The sequence below is a fragment of the Numenius arquata genome, chromosome 2 (genome assembly GCF_964106895.1).
Source record: "Numenius arquata chromosome 2, bNumArq3.hap1.1, whole genome shotgun sequence".
In the NCBI taxonomy this organism is placed as follows: domain Eukaryota; kingdom Metazoa; phylum Chordata; class Aves; order Charadriiformes; family Scolopacidae; genus Numenius; species Numenius arquata.
Window position 1 is genome coordinate 68,680,677 of NC_133577.1, and position 16,106 is coordinate 68,696,782.

Here is a 16,106-nt window from a genome sequence, read left to right on the forward strand (position 1 = left end):
GCCCAAAGTGACGAATAAATAGTACTTATTCCAGTGGGTAAACTCAGGCATGTGTGTCTGTGCAGCGGCTAATCCAGTCTGATTATACTTCAGTATTCATATTGTTTGCTACAAGAATATCTAACTGCAATGGTTTCAGAATTTCATCAAATTATATCTCTGCTCCTTAATTACAACAAAATGTATGTTGTAATATAATGTGGGGCTCCTCCCCTTGAGAGATAAGTAAGTATCTAAATTTTCAACATGTATTGAAGCCAACCTACTGCTGGAAATGACTGCTTTATGTGGTAGCTGCCTTTCTGTGCCTCTAGATGGAGATCCTCTCCATTTAACTCAAACCTCTAGGGAAAACTGTGGAATGCTTCAATAAGAGCTCCATTTTGCCTTTTATGGTCCATAGACCAAAAATTACTTTTTGTTTGATTTCTGGTTATAACGTTATTTTGATCTTGTTAACTAGATTTCCAGACCTCCCCACTTCACAGCTTACCCTAAAAAAGGAAAAAAAATTGCTATTCTGTTCTAGCTTTCCACAGCGAAGATGTCCTGAACTATTTACTTTTTCTGAAATGTAATGGTGAGACACTCTGTCTTTTCAATTGCCATTCTGCAAATTTCCTCCATCTTGTAAGCACCTCTGACAAACTGAGGTGCACAGTATTGCAGGTAAGACTCAGAAGGATTGATATGGACCACTGTATTCAGTCACTTTTGCTGTTTGGGCAACCATATCATCTGGTTCCACAAGAGTGCAGAGAAAACCCTTGCCTTAACTTCACCAAGAGACTTGGCTATTTGCTCACTGTTTTGAGGTCAATGGTTCTTTATGTACAATCCTAGCAAGAAAAAGGATACACATGAGTGAAGTTAACTCCTCAACTCCAGGGGGAAAATTTAATTTTTGTGGATCAAAACCAGTTAGATAAAAACATACCTATTAAGCATTTTTTTCAGGTTTTCCCAATGCATTAAGATGCAGAATTTAACTTGGAATGATGCCAGCTGCCCAAAGACCAAATGCAAATTCTCTCTTGGTTACACAGGTCCTGAAAAACAAAGACATATCTGTAGCCAAAACTATACTTACAAAAATAGATTGTGTCCTAGTGGGTCACTATCAGCATAACAATGGTAATAGTAGCAACAACAGTACCAATACAGTAGAAATACATAATTATCCATACCTTTGAGGAAAAACTGCTTCTTTTTTGTTATTTCCTGAAACTAGAGACTTTATTGTATTATTTTGTCTATACTACCTATACTTGTGTGAATTTGTATGAGAAATAGTGTGGTGAGCAGGACTAGGGAAGTGATCATCATCCTGTACTCAGCACTGGTGAGGCCCCACCCCAAATAATGTGTTCAGTTTTGGGGTCCTCGCTACAAGAAAGACAATGAGGTGCTGGAGCATGTCCAAAAAAGAGCAACAAAGCTGGTGAAGGGTATAGAGAACAAGTCTTATGAGTAGCAGCTGAAGGAACTGGAGTAGTTTAGTCTGGAGAAAAGGAGGCTGAGGGGAGACCTTGTCACCCTCTACAACTGCCTGAAAGGAGGTTGTAGCAAGGTGGGGGTCAGTCTCTTTTCCTAAGTAACAGGCAATAAGACAAGATGAAATGGCCTCAAGTTGTGCCAGGGCAAGTTTAGATTGGATATTAGGAAAAATTTCTTCACTGAAAGGGTTATCAAACATTGGAACAGTCTGCCCAGAGAAGTGGTTGAGTCACCATCCCTGGAGGTATTTAAAAGACATGTAGATGTGTTGCTTAGGGACATGGTTTATTGGTGAACTCGGCATTATTAGGTTTACAGTTGGACTCAATGATCTTAAATGTCTATTTCAACCTAAATTATTCTGTTATTTTGAATACAAACCAGTTGGGCTCATGGCACTATATTTACCAGTTTCAGGCTATCAGAGCAGCAGTGAGCAAGATATAGTTAACAGCTGTACAAATGCTCAAACCCTAACAATAGCATTGAGGCAGCAGTGTTGATGCCAACTCTGCCACCTACTCATGCACAGTTCCCTGCTGCTTTTGGGCGAGTATTTTTATTTTTGCTTTTTCCGATTGTTGTTAGTAGCACGGTGCTAGTCTGCTTTTGTTGATGTTCTACGACTCTGATCTACTTGTTGTTTCAAGATATGTGCAGAAATTGTTTATTTTGCCCTTAGGTACCCTTTGTAATAAGTAGATCCAGACAGGCCCAGAGAATATCTTTTTTTTTGTAGGACATGTGTTGATTGAGAAAAACAAAAGCGCATAAAAATGAGAAGAATGGACCACACCGAAGCAGTAACACTTTGCAAAGATGTTTCTAGTTTCAAATGGATTGCAGAAGGTAACCCATGTGGTGAAGATTTTAGTCTTCTGATATTTGGGAATTTTCTGAAATGTTTGGGTTTTCTTTACCAAAAGGCCTGACTAGATTTATAATCTCTCTTAAAGTCTGTAATAAATTCTGACTAGCGTGCCTAGTATATTTGTCAAGGGTTTAGGGGGGGCGGTTTCTGTCTTTTTTGTCACACTGTGGCTTTAAATGGTGCCAGGAAGGAATTTAGAATCAAAACCAGTGCAGTTCAACATCAAAATCGGTTCAAGAAAAAAAAAAATCTGTTATTGCTACAGCAAAAATCAAATCCATTTTACATAGGTCTGGACTGGAGAGGAACTGGATCAAAGAGGAGAAGTTTAAAAAGTGTATTTTGCTTTTGTTTGAGAGTTGAATGCTGAAAAGTGCTCAGAGTAGCAATGATGGAATGAAGGAATGCAAAGCAGACCATGGCTGTCAGCACACTCCGAAGGTTTACTCCAGCCTGTGACAGCCTGGACTACTTTTCTCCTTGTGAGTGATAATGGAACTCAGGTCAACCCATCTGTGCCCTGCTTCTGCCTGTCTAATAATCACTGCAAAATGACCTGGCATCACACCACACCAAAAGTGCATGTACCCTGTATCCCATCAAATCCCCCAGTTTTACCCAAAATCCTTGTCTAGTCAAGAGAAGGGAATGATTTTCAGTGCTATGAATTCTTTAGAGGGGAGAAAATTCTGCACTGGAAATATTTCCCAACTACATATGAAATATCAAACAATGAATTATTTTATATGTGGATTTCTTGGCTTTAGACATTTTCCATGCAGCAATTATGGTGTTTGCATTCCACAAAGTCATATATATTTTAAAATATATTCCAGGAAATGAACTTGATTGGTTTTCAGGTCACAAGAGAAATTTCTTGCCTTTTCTGGGTATTGTCTGTTTAGCAAGAATGCATTTAGTATACAAGGATAAATTATAGTAACCCACAGGAGTCAGTGCCATATTGTGCAACTCACACAAACACCCATGGGTTTGCAGAGGAGAGGTCTGTTTGTTCAAGACTAGGATCTGGTACTTCTCATAACGGGAGGTCACATTACCTTAAAATGCCTCTGCCCCGTAGGTCTGCCTGATGACTAACGTCTGTTCCCGTAACAACGGCCTCTCCAGCAGGAGAGATGGGCATGACAAAAACCAAAGTAGTCCACAGGCAGTCCTGTACCAAGGGAGCAAGCTGCCACAATAAGAAATAGAAACCTCACTACAGGCCTGATTCAAACCCTGCTGGAGCCCACAGGAAAGAGTCCAGCAGATTTCAGGGGATCTCAGATTAGGAAGCATGCATACCACTGTCTGCTCATATAATGGTAGTATTATTAACAACAACGATATGTGTCGGTTGAAATCAAATGTTTTTCCTGCCCTATACCTTATCATCAACACACACAGCAAAACATGGTTCACTTTACAATCATACTGATGCAAGCAAAGGAAGATTTTACTGGAGTAAGTGATAGCAGGTATGTTTCTCCATACCTAAGAAAGCCACAATGGTCAATGCAATGTGCAGTCCGGAACTACCAGACTCCTCATGGCAGGAATGTTTTGTGCAAAGAGAGATCGCTGGGAAAGGGACTCCTCTGCTTTGCTTCTATTCAAAAGAACACAGTGAAATGGGGCGGAGAATGGCTGGAGAGCAGCCCTGAGGAGAAGGACTTGGGGGTGTTGGCGGATGAGAAGCTCAACATGAGCCGGCAGTGCACACTGGCAGCCCAGAAAGCCAACCGGATTCTGGGCTGCATCAAGAGAAGTGTGGCCAGCAGGTCGTGGGAGGTGATTTGATTCTACCCCTCTACTCTGTGCTCGTGAGACCCCACATGGAATACTGTGTCCAGCTTTGGAGTCCTCAACACAGGAAGGACATGGACCTGTTGGAACGGGTCCAGCGGAGGGCCACGAAGATGATCAGAGGGATGGAACACCTCCCCTACGAAGACAGGCTGAGAGAGCTGGGGTTGTTCAACCTGGAGATGAGAAGGCTCTGGGGAGACCTCATAGCAGCCTTCCAATATCTGAAGGGAGCCTACAGGAGATCCGGAGAGGGACTCTTTGTCAGGAGATGTAGTGACAGGACAAGGGGTAATGGTTTTAAATTGGAAGAGGGGAGATTTAGATTAGATATTAGGAGGAAATTCTTTACTGTAAGGGTAGTGAAGCACTGGAAGAGATTGCCCAGGGAAGTTGTGGATGCCCCATCCCTGGAAGTGTTTAAGGCCAGGCTGGATGGGTCTTTGAGCAACCTTGTCTAGTGGGAGGTGTCCCCGCCCATGGCAGGGGGGTTGGAACTCAATGATCTTGAAGGTCCCTTCCAATTCTAACCATTCTATGATTCTATAGAAAAAAAAAAAAAAAAATCCTATTCCTAACAAGTAAAATTAGTTTTTAGCTCTTGTCCAACTCCTGGAACCAGAGTCAATAAAATCAAGAGGATTTATACTGAATTACCAATATTTCCACTGGAAGTGGGTAAAAAAATCAGCTCAAAAGACTTAGGAATAAAGTTAGCTGGGAGCTGGTAATTTGGTTTCACAACAATTTTTAAGGTTTTAAAATGAATTTTAGTTCTTCAGTAGAATGAAAACAAAACCTCTGAACATTTTGTCAAAATGAAATTGTAGAGAAACATCTGTTTTCTCATTATAAAACATGTTTTTCAGCTCTGATCCTCTCTCTCACTCCCTTTCCTTCTTGCTCCCCTCTTGCTCCCCCTTCTTGCTCCCCCTCTAGCTCTGTCACCAGAGGTAGCTGCAGAGCCCTAGATCACAAACTCTTTTGGCAGAAATTTTTTTGAAATCAATACATCTCTCTGAGTTATTTTGTCTTTTCATCAAAAATGTATTCTGTCAAGAACGTTCATAAACAACTCTGCTTGTGAGAAGCTCTTACCTTGTCCCCAAAAAACTGATATCTTGCACATCTAAGTGGATAGCCAGCTGCTCAGCTGTGAGGCTTTGGGTGAAAAGCACACAGTGAATTGCTGAAATGACAGTCCTATATATTAAAGAAGTCTGGGCTATTCTCCTGTCTATTTTTTGCACAAAGTATAAATTCTGCTATATTCCCCTCAGCCTATTCTTACTGTACAAAGCACATATTTAATTAAAGCACTCCTCCTCACAGTTTTGCTCTCTTGAACGTGATCCCAAGGATTTTGGGGATGTACCTGTGAACAGACAGTAGGAAAAAAACACCCGTCTAGACTTACGTTCCTCTATTTATCCATGTGTTCACTTCAACACAGCATGGGCAAAGAGAAACCAAAGGCAAATGCATGAGCCCCACCTTCTGCCAGTTATATTTCTTTAAGTGTAAATTAGAAGATTACAAAATGGCATCAGACAGAGAACCTTTAACCTGGTATAGCATTTTGACTTTTCCACAGAGACAGACTTGCTTATTTTTCTTAGAGGTCAGAAGGGTTTTTGTTGTTATGCTGACATTTTGCATCATATTTTTCCTTTTGCATGTGAAAGAAAATATGCAGCGATGAAATGACAGTGAAAATGCATTGCTCTGTTTAACTGACACAGACTGTATATATCTGTGCATCAGCAGGTTAGTCACAGAGGCCAGAGAAGGATTCTTTAATCGCTGCTGTGTGGAGGAGTCACACTGTCTTCCTTTGATTGCACCCCCATTTTTAGAAGCTCTGTCTTAAAGAAGTGATGCTTTATGGATGGGGAAAAAAAGAGAATATTCCAATTAGAAAAAATCTAACTCCTCTGTCACATCTGGCCTTCATGCCTTAGTAATGGGAACTCAGAGACTGGCTGTACAACCCCAGTGCATTCTATTGACTTCCAGGCGATGCACAAAAGGATAATATATATCCTTAAGGCAAAAGCACATGCTGTTTTCCTGGTCTTCTGTCAAATGTATATTGCTAGTACTTTAATTACTATTTATTGAGTACTGCTGGTAGGCTATACAGGGCATACAATGTTTATACATTGCTGTGTATAAACAGATTTTTATCTGTTTCTTTCTTTATCATTACCCTGCTATCGATTTCATACCTTTTCTCATAGCTTTATGTGATACAGATTAAAAAGACTGTGATTTGAAAAAACTGAGGGAAGTATAAGCAAGCAAAAATCAGGAGATAACCTCATCATGTTGAAAAAAACCAAACAACAACCCTTTTTCCAGGTACAAATAGTCAAGAGGATGTTAAAAATCACTTCAATCTCACTAAAGTGGAAATTTGTACACACCTAACTAGATAGCCAGACGTTCAACTGAGGTGAGTTTATTAATTCTATTGGCTTCAACACACCAACCCTTTCTTTATTTTTTGGCAGACTAATAACTTTAGTTTGATGGAGTGCCAAAATCTTTTCAAGTGTTGATGGAAAAAGTAACTGCGGTGTAAGAAAATTAAAGGGAGACTTGATACAAACTTGTTCCATAACCCTCACAGAAGCATAAGCAGGTGGAACATGAAGGAAAGATGGAAAAATAAGTCACGCTTGTGTGTGTGATCTAGCACCTGGTAAACCAAATCTTCATCTTGGGTTATATGAATGGCGTACCCTTAGGACTGGATTTTTTTGCTTGAAATAGGGTTTGAAATGAGCAAAGTGAGCTATTTGTTGCTAGGAAAGAAATCAACATGCAGATCCAGTTCCAAAATTTTCAAATCATTACTAGTTTTATAACAAAACAAAGAGAAAATGCATCTGAGAACTTAAAAATTGAGATCTGGATTCAAGTGTTGTGTCTTTGTCGTATTTAGAGGTATCCTATTGGTACATTATTCCTAAGAGAATATTTGATGTTGCAAGGTGTTTTCATTAGCCAAAGCTGACTGGTTCTTCTGCACACATATTCTACTTTTAAACTCTTTCCAAGTAGTTTTTCTAGGATCCCTTTCCTAAAAGCAAAGGCACTAATTTCACAATGGTATCTGTTTTATTTTCTTTCCTCTGCAGGCTTAAGTGGTAACTGGGTATCTTGTTAGCAGAACAGAAATGAATAACTCAACGTACATAAACTCTTCCACTGAAAATGTGATGGCTCTGGAGAGCCCCTATAAAACTGTTGAGGTGGTCTTCATCGTCCTGGTAGCAGGATCTCTCAGTCTAGTCACCATAATTGGGAACATCCTCGTCATGGTGTCAATCAAAGTCAACAGGCACCTACAGACTGTCAACAACTATTTCTTGTTCAGCTTGGCCTGTGCTGATTTGATCATTGGCATCTTTTCTATGAACCTATATACCCTCTACACTGTGATAGGCTACTGGCCCTTAGGGCCTGTGGTGTGTGACCTCTGGCTGGCTCTTGACTATGTGGTCAGCAACGCCTCTGTAATGAACCTCCTCATTATCAGCTTTGACAGATACTTTTGTGTCACCAAGCCTCTGACATATCCCGTAAAGCGGACCACTAAGATGGCAGGCATGATGATCGCAGCTGCATGGGTGCTGTCCTTCATCCTGTGGGCCCCTGCAATTCTCTTCTGGCAGTTCATTGTGGGAGGAAGGACTGTCCCAGATGGGGACTGCTACATCCAGTTTTTTTCCAATCCTGCCGTCACTTTTGGCACTGCCATTGCAGCCTTCTATTTGCCTGTTATCATCATGACTGTCCTTTACTGGCAAATCTCTCGAGCCAGTAAGAGTCGGATAAAGAAAGGGAAAAAGGAAGCTGCCCAAAACCAAGATACAGTTTCCCCCAGCCTTGTCCAAGGTAAAATAGTGAAACCAAACAATAACAATATCCCAACCAGCAGGGATGGGTTGGAGCACAGCAAAATTCAGAATGGAAAAACCACTGAAGAGACTGTGACAGAGAACTGTGTTCAAGGGGAGGAAAAGGAGAGCTCCAATGATTCCACCTCTGTTAGTGTTGTTGCTTCCAACATGAAAGAGGATGAAGCCGCCAAAGATGCCAACCGGGCTTCTGCCTCCCAAGACCATCTGAAAGTGGAAAACTCCAAGCTGACGTGCATCAGGATAGTCACCAAGTCCCAAAAGGGTGACTGCTGTGCCCCCACCAACACTACTGTGGAGATTGTAGGCACTAATGGGGAGGAGAAGCAGAATAGTGTAGCCCGGAAAATTGTCAAGATGACAAAGCAGCCAGCCAAAAAGAAACCACCTCCTTCTAGAGAGAAAAAAGTGACAAGGACTATTTTGGCCATCCTCCTGGCCTTCATCATCACCTGGACCCCATACAATGTGATGGTGCTCATCAACAGCTTCTGCACATCCTGCATCCCCGGCACCGTATGGACCATAGGTTATTGGCTCTGTTATATCAACAGCACCATTAACCCTGCTTGTTATGCGCTCTGCAATGCTACTTTCAAGAAGACCTTTAAGCACCTTCTTATGTGTCATTACAAGAATATAGGAGCTACAAGGTAAAAATAATAATAATGAAAATAATAATGGAAAGGGTGAAGAAGTTTCAAATTGAATTAGAAAAAACAACAATGCCATAGCACTTTATGCTCTTCTACGGAATGTGCAACCCAGGCTGTTAGTGGAAATACTGATATGGGGCATCAGCTCCACCCCTGAGAATTACACTTAAAAACATTGTTTAATCATTGAAAATAGATCTTGAGGACATGGGGATGTTTGGGGAATTATTCAAGTATGTTGACTGGAGGCACAGTTCCTTTCTTTCTGAGAGTATACTGCAGAAGGGCTTTAGAGTCTACGATTTTTTGTCATTCTGTGTAAAATGCTTGTTCTTTTTTTTTTTTTCTCTTCTGTGTCTGTTTAATATGTCTTCATCTGGGGGAAAAAAAAAAAGGAAATTTTAATAATAACTGTGTGGAAGAGACATAGGAGTTTGGAAGATCCTTACGTAATCTGAATGGATCATGGTAGAAGGTTTCTAGAACCCAAAGTTGTCTAAAGTTTTTTGTCACTGTCATGTGAGAACCTTAATGTTAGGTAAATCATAATGAAAGTTATTTTATGTTGTTTATGACACTACCATTTCCAAACCTACATCAGTTCTGAAAGTGTACTTATGCTCAACATGTAACCATTGTCTAAGTTGTGTATCATTCAAAGTCTGCCACTGGCCCCCTTCTATGGGCTTTTGTTCCGTGATTCCTTCATCACTTCAAGATGCAAAAAAATGGTCTTTTCCAGATTGCTACATCCCAAGACTATTTCAGCATCCATGTAAACCAAAGCTTTTGAGACAATTTTGTTCAGTTTGTTTGTCATAAAATATCCACCTGTGGATTTGTCTTTTACCTCCATCAACCTTTTCTTCCTTTTTGTACCTTACTTGTCTAGGGCATGAAGACTGAATATCAAAAGAAGTTGTAGATTCAAAGGTCTCATCCAGTCAGTCACCATGGTGGCCAAACAAAGGACCTCAGCTGAAGAATAGAAACAAGGAAAATGGAGGTTACATCCTTTTAAAGTTGGATGTACAGATGAAAAAATATGCTGAGGCTCCACAGAATGAGTAGTTATTAGATGCCTATGCTCTTGATCAGTCAAAAGATGATTCACATTCATTTATTGAGGAAAAGAATAAGATGGACTAACATGCCCACATGGATCAAGCTCTGTCTAAGCCCTCAGTGTGAAACCAAGGTCTTTCCTAGGTGTATCCTGGACAAAAGGTTTACTTTGTGGAAAAGATATTGGTTACATTGCCTTTTGTACCAGCTGGGAGCAATATTTTCACTATAAGCCAAGGTATAACACTAATCAAAAGGCAGAGAAGAAAACAGTGATTACACAAAAACAGATAGTGGAATAGTCTGGATGTGGGGCTGGCAGAGGTAAAGTTCAAATATTGTCTGCTACTCCACACCAGCTCAAATTCAGATTCTTTCTGCCTGGCAAAGAATTTGCTATTTCAATATTTGATATTTATTGTAGCACAACTGATCACTGTGTGGATCAGAAAAAGTGTATCAGACTACTGAAAACAGCAATTGTCTGTGAGTTATTCTAATTACTCTAATTACCTCCTCCATAGTAACTCTAACTTCCAGACATTAGGGAAGGTACACGTATAGATTTTGTTACCCAAAAAAAAGATTTTGTTTGTTAAACAAAAGATTTTGTTACCCAAATTTTTCTTACCAAAAGATTTTTTTTGCTGCATAGACAGTGTCCTGAGAGACTGTCTTCTGGAGTGAAAGCCACCTACCAAATAGGACACCAAATCATTCCGTTATTTCATGCACATTATTGTCTTCCAAAATGTACTTCAAACTAGCAGCCTTCAAGATTACAGGGAAATTAATCTTGTGGACAAGTTTTACATTTGACAAGCTTATTGAAACACAGTGTCAAAGCACTTTGGCAATATGACCATTTTCATGTTTCAAAGTGAAGTTCCTAGCAGAAAGTGAAAATGAGGAGGATTAAACTGCAGTAAATTAAGGCCACATTAAACTCAGGATTAATGTATTTTAATATGCATTCATTGATTTTATACCCCTAGTGATTTCATCCTAATATCTCTAAGTGTCTCCATGCATCCAAGAATCTAATTTTGCAACTGTCATTCGCCTTAAGTCATATTTACTATCACTATTTTGATCTTCCTCCTTGTAAGGAAGAATAACTCAATGATAAAGCTTGCAAAACTGAGTGCTGCTTGTCTTTCAAAACTACATTCACTAGGCTTATCTTGATAGGTCAAAGTAAAGATGTACATGATAATTTCTAGACCATTTATTCTCTTACAGTGTTAAAAATCCAGATAGAAATCAAAGATAAAATGAAATCTGCTCATTTTCTAAATCTTACTTCTTTAGAAGACTTTCATAAAAGAAACACATCTGCTTCTTTCTTTCAGCAAGTGCTGTGGGTATCAATAGTACAGATACTCACATTGGGAAATAATGGTTTGTATATTTTTATTTAATCTTTTAACTCTGGTTTTCCAGCAGGTGTGCAAATCCTTTATTCTGACCTTTGAAGCTGTCACTTGTTCATAAATTATGAATTCCTCTAACATAAGGATAATTCCATAGGTTAAGAAGTGCAACATATGGATTACAACTATACTTTTTCATCATGTGATGTGATGACACTCAAAATACCATGCTGAAAAAAATGTTTTTGGGCCAACATTCATGAGAAAAACAAACAAACAAAAAGAAAAACTTTCAGTTTGAAGTTTTCTAACACATTTCCCTAGCACTACCCCTGCTTTTGATCCTAAAGGACAAGATGTTTTGATTTATGTTATAGTATATTTAAACGGCTTGCAGAACACACAATCCTATGCGTTTCCACCTTGTACCAGTTCAGTGAAAAAATATTTCCATGGTACATCCACATTCACAGCCAATTAAGCAATGTAAAAGTACGTGACATAATGCATGTGCACACGTGCAAACACACACCGCAACATGGTTTATACACATGAAAAATAATCATCTAACATTCAAGACATTGGATTGGATTGTGTCTATGTTGTGCTCACTGGCAGCTGGTGGGAGATGCAGAGCCAACACTTACTCATGACACTGTCTACCCCCTCCCAGAGGCAGAGAGGAGGAAGGGCCTTGCCTTGAGGTACTGGGAACCTCTCAGGTCTTCAGATGGTTGTGGCTCAGTAAGACAAAAAGTGGGATAATCTTTCAGAGCCACATAATAATTTATTCTTTTGAACATCTTTTGAGCTCTCATGTCTTTCCTTTGTGTCCTAAACCATGTTCACCAGGTTTCACTTCCCTTCCGAGTGATAGCTCTGCAAGATGTAGATGTCGGTCTTGAAGAGCAGCACTCCCTGGGTACATACTCCGGCTTCCCCAGCTGTCTCCTGCACCCCGTCGCCCCCAAGGCCCCAGGTGGCCCTGCTGCTGGTGCTGCCATGTCTTCATCTTGGGCTTGGCCAGAGGATCCCAGTGGCATGTCCACACCATGTGCTGTGCTGGCCACTTCTGTTTCACATAGAAATTCAGCAAACTGTACAGGTGACTCATGAGATAAAAAAACAAAACAAACCACAAAACCAAAAACTGCAACTAGTACTTCTTGCCCTCTCTTTTTCTTCCTCTTAATTATTTCCAGAAATGGGCTAAAACTGAAATGGTCCAACCAAACCTTGACAGTAGCCCTGCTGCAGCAGGTCTGTCACACCGGCAGCCTGTGGGGAATGACTTGTACTGTCACAGGCCAGCCCTACCTTCACTCTCCAGGGAGAGGACAACAGCCTGAAGATTTGTAAATCCAACTGGCACCTTATTCTAAGTATTAAAGACAACTGTGGTAAAAAAAAAGAAAGAGAGAAAAAAAAAAAAAGAAAGAAAAAGAAAAAGAAAGAAAGAAAGAAGGAAAGAAAGAAAGAAAGAAAGAAAGAAAGAAAGAAAGAAAGAAAGAAAGAAAGAAAGAAAGAAAGAGAGAGAAAGAAAAAAAAAAAAAAAGCTGAAGTAAAGCTGAGAAATCTATTTTCCAGGGAGGACAAAACCTAAGAAAAATTTCTGCCTTCTGTTTGGGATTTTCATTTGATTTATTAGGAATCATGAGGATCTGTTTGCAGACAGCAAAGTGTTTGAACACTGCCTGATGAAAAATAGTCCAAAGCCAACAGTCGCATCTATATAAATCAGGTTGCTCAGTTTCTTTTTCTTTCTTTCTTTCTTTCTTTCTTTCTTTCTTTCTTTCTTTCTTTCTTTCTTTCTTTCTTTCTTTCTTTCTTTTTTTCTTTCTTTCTTTCTTTCTTTCTTTCTTTCTTTCTTTCTTTCTTTCTTTCTTTCTTTCTTTCTTTCTCTTTTTTTCCTCCTTCCTTCCTTCCTTCCTTCCTTCCTTCCTTCCGCTCTTTATTCCTTCTGTCTCCCATATTCTTATGGCAACAGGAGTATTCAAATGGATCCCAGGGTTCAGTTGTTTGGCATCCACAAACTATGAAGGGAACAAAAACAAGTGCTAAATCTCTCAATCAGCCCTCTGTTTTATATTTTTCTGGTGGAGGAAAACATATTGACAGGAGGAGGCATCTTTAGCGAGTGTGGCTGTGGTGAGAACAGCCCGCACACCGGTGAGGAAACCCTCAGGATGTCCCAGCTGCTCCTGGCCATCCCAGCTGGGAAAGGGAAAGGAGGGGATGGACATTTTTTTGTTTGTTTCATCTCCTGATGGATTTGAACATGTCCATGTGTCTGCTTTGCAGTGGGGTTTGCTGGTAAACTCACGAGCCCCTTCACCATTTTTGATTAATTTTGATCCCTGTTCTTAATTCCTGTGGATGTGACAGCTGCCCAATGCTACCTGGGGATACAGCTCCTGGTTTCTCCTGTGATGCCGAGATGGCACACTTTGAATTTTTCACTTCCACTGGCAGCACCTCTCCTTGCCATTTCTGTTAACCAGAACTTACCAAATATGTAAAGGATCCACACAGCCACCTTATGCTGCAAAACTGGCCTGGTGCAGCTTGGGGGACAGGGAGAGTGCTGCTGATATTTGTTTTCCCTGCCTCCCCTTACAATAATTCCTACAGATCGTTATTTTTTGGCAAAACAGGTTGCTTCTCGTGAGAAGCCAAACTCTTAGGAAAGAAACAGGTAGCAGGAAAACAAACTCTGGTCCTGTGGGTGGAGGGTGTTTGTTGACAGGTAGTGCGTTTAGAGTATAATAGCCTTTGATATTTTTAAAGCTCTCTTCCTAGATGGCTCTGTACTCTCAGCTGACAGCTGTGCAAATGGTAGAAATTGAGAAGCTAAAAAGAAGCAAGCTTTTTTATTACCCCTGGGTCTACAAATGCTTTATATAATATGTCTAGAGACACTTGCTAGGGACGTGATTTCTATACAGTATTGCTTTTATTGTTCTTGTATATCCTGAAAAGCTCTAGTCTTCTAAGAATCCTTTTTTTTTTTTTAATTTATAGAAAATCTTTCCCTGAAGGAAGCTGATAGATGGTCCTTAATTTGCTGTGGCTTTTTTTCTCATTTCTCTGCTTGTCTTTCTTCTTTTGTCACAGTCTTGACAAAAAGCTTGCTTTCTTCTTTCCCCATTTTAAGAAGTATCTATCATCTGTGTTTCAGCTACAGGTGTAGTTTCTCTTGACTTTCAAGCACTGTGTATGCTGGTATTCACACTCTTTAACCACACCAAAAACACTGCCTTCCCTAGCATGCAAATCCCCTTCCACCGAAGCCCAAAATACTGTGTGGAATGAGGAGGTCTGTAAATCCTTTCTGCACAGGTTTTACACTGAAGTAAAAAAAGAAAAAAAATTAATCCTCACGTGAAACAAAGCCAAATCAATTCCCTTTCCCTCAGTTTTGTCATCTCCATATTAGAAACAATAGTGGTTAATGGCAAAGAGTGAATGTTCTAGTAGTGGAGTATCACACAACAACATGGATGGATTAGTTTTATTTCTTGTGCAACGGTAAGGCAGCCCTCCCTTCCCTTGAATCCCTTTTATTCTCATGCTTACTCTCAGAGTATACACTGAGAAGCCAAGCCTAAGAATGTAGTTATAGCAAGGCTGAGCTGGACATGAATCCTTTACCGCAACCAATGCAATTATTTATCCTGTATTTTTACTTCCTTTTGCTATGGCCTCTTTTGCTACATTGTGGAACTAGTGGGTCACACAAGTGTATTGATTCTCCCAGGCCTCACATTTCAGGATGCTGGGTAGATTTGTTATACACATTTCATTCTGTTATTAACCAAGTAAAGGGAAACAAATCCTGGTGTCTTTTTGCCTTCCAAAGCTCTCCATAACCTGAATAAGTGCCATTGGGTAGCTACTCTTTTTCATCTTTTTATAGCGAATTTCTTTTATTTTTTTTTTTGACCTCTCTTGCCGAGAAGCACACAGAAGCTGTTTTCTTTGTCCCAGAGTGCTCTGACTCTGGGAGAATCTACTGTGGATAGTATGTGAGGCACTATGATCACAGCCCATGTTAGAGTGGCCTTTGGAAGGAAGGACTTCACTGGGTGTTTAATGTTTGGACTGTCTCACCAGACAGCACTGAAGAAAGCACAGGGGCACAAGCTTGGCGTGCCCTAACTGGCAAAGGGACAGACAGGTCACGATTGGATTGCTTTCTGCTCCCCCCAGCTCATGTAAACTGTGGGGAGGAGAGGGAGGGTTTCAGCCCCCACCAGAGGCTCTGTCTCTGCACCTCTACCCCAAAGACAGCCCTTCTCTGAAGCACATTATGGTAGTAGTGACAGTAATAAAAATAACATTGGTGAGAGCGCCATGGTTGCCAATAAACAGACTTTCTTATATCTTATCCCTTAATTCTGATGCCACTTTGCAGAGGTGGTTGGTAAGTTAGAGACTAGCAGTTTGTAAATACCTTTAGATAGTGTGTTTTAACATGACCAACACCATATCTTGATTGTGTAAAAAAGTAATACATTATGTGTAATACTATCCAGATAAGGTTATAATGTAAATATAACTACAATGAATGTCCAATTACTCTTCAAGCTCTATGTACGAGGAAGAACCTCATCTCTTCTTGAGACATTTTTTAACTTAAGGGTATGGAAAACCTGTTATTCATTTGTATGAAAAAAACAACTGCATTCTTTTCTTCAAAAGAAAGTACTACTGCAAGGAAGAAGGGAATGTATTACATGTATGTGATATCCAAAATCATATGGTAAGACTGGGAACTGAGGATCTTACAAGTCAGGACTGGTCAAATTCTTGATGCTGTACATTTGATCTCATATAAATAAGATAAGCACAAGTTTATGGTTAGCTGTGTAAAGCTGACCCACTTGATTATATATACATTATAGAGATA

At 40.0% G+C, this 16,106-nt stretch overlaps 1 protein-coding gene across 1 annotated transcript; it reads left to right on the forward strand.

Moving 5' to 3' along the window:
* Positions 1-7,359: 7,359 nt before the first annotated feature.
* Positions 7,360-12,593, forward strand: CHRM2 (cholinergic receptor muscarinic 2). Its single transcript, XM_074167992.1, has one exon. The coding sequence runs from the start codon at positions 7,360-7,362 to the stop codon at positions 8,758-8,760; it is 1,401 nt and encodes a 466-aa protein (XP_074024093.1). The 3' UTR covers positions 8,761-12,593.
* The last annotated feature ends 3,513 nt before the right edge of the window (positions 12,594-16,106 follow it).

Coding starts and splice junctions, on each gene's coding strand:
- CHRM2 (XM_074167992.1), top strand. CDS start 7,360: ATGAATAACTCAACGTACATAAACTCTTCCACTGAAAATGTGATGGCT.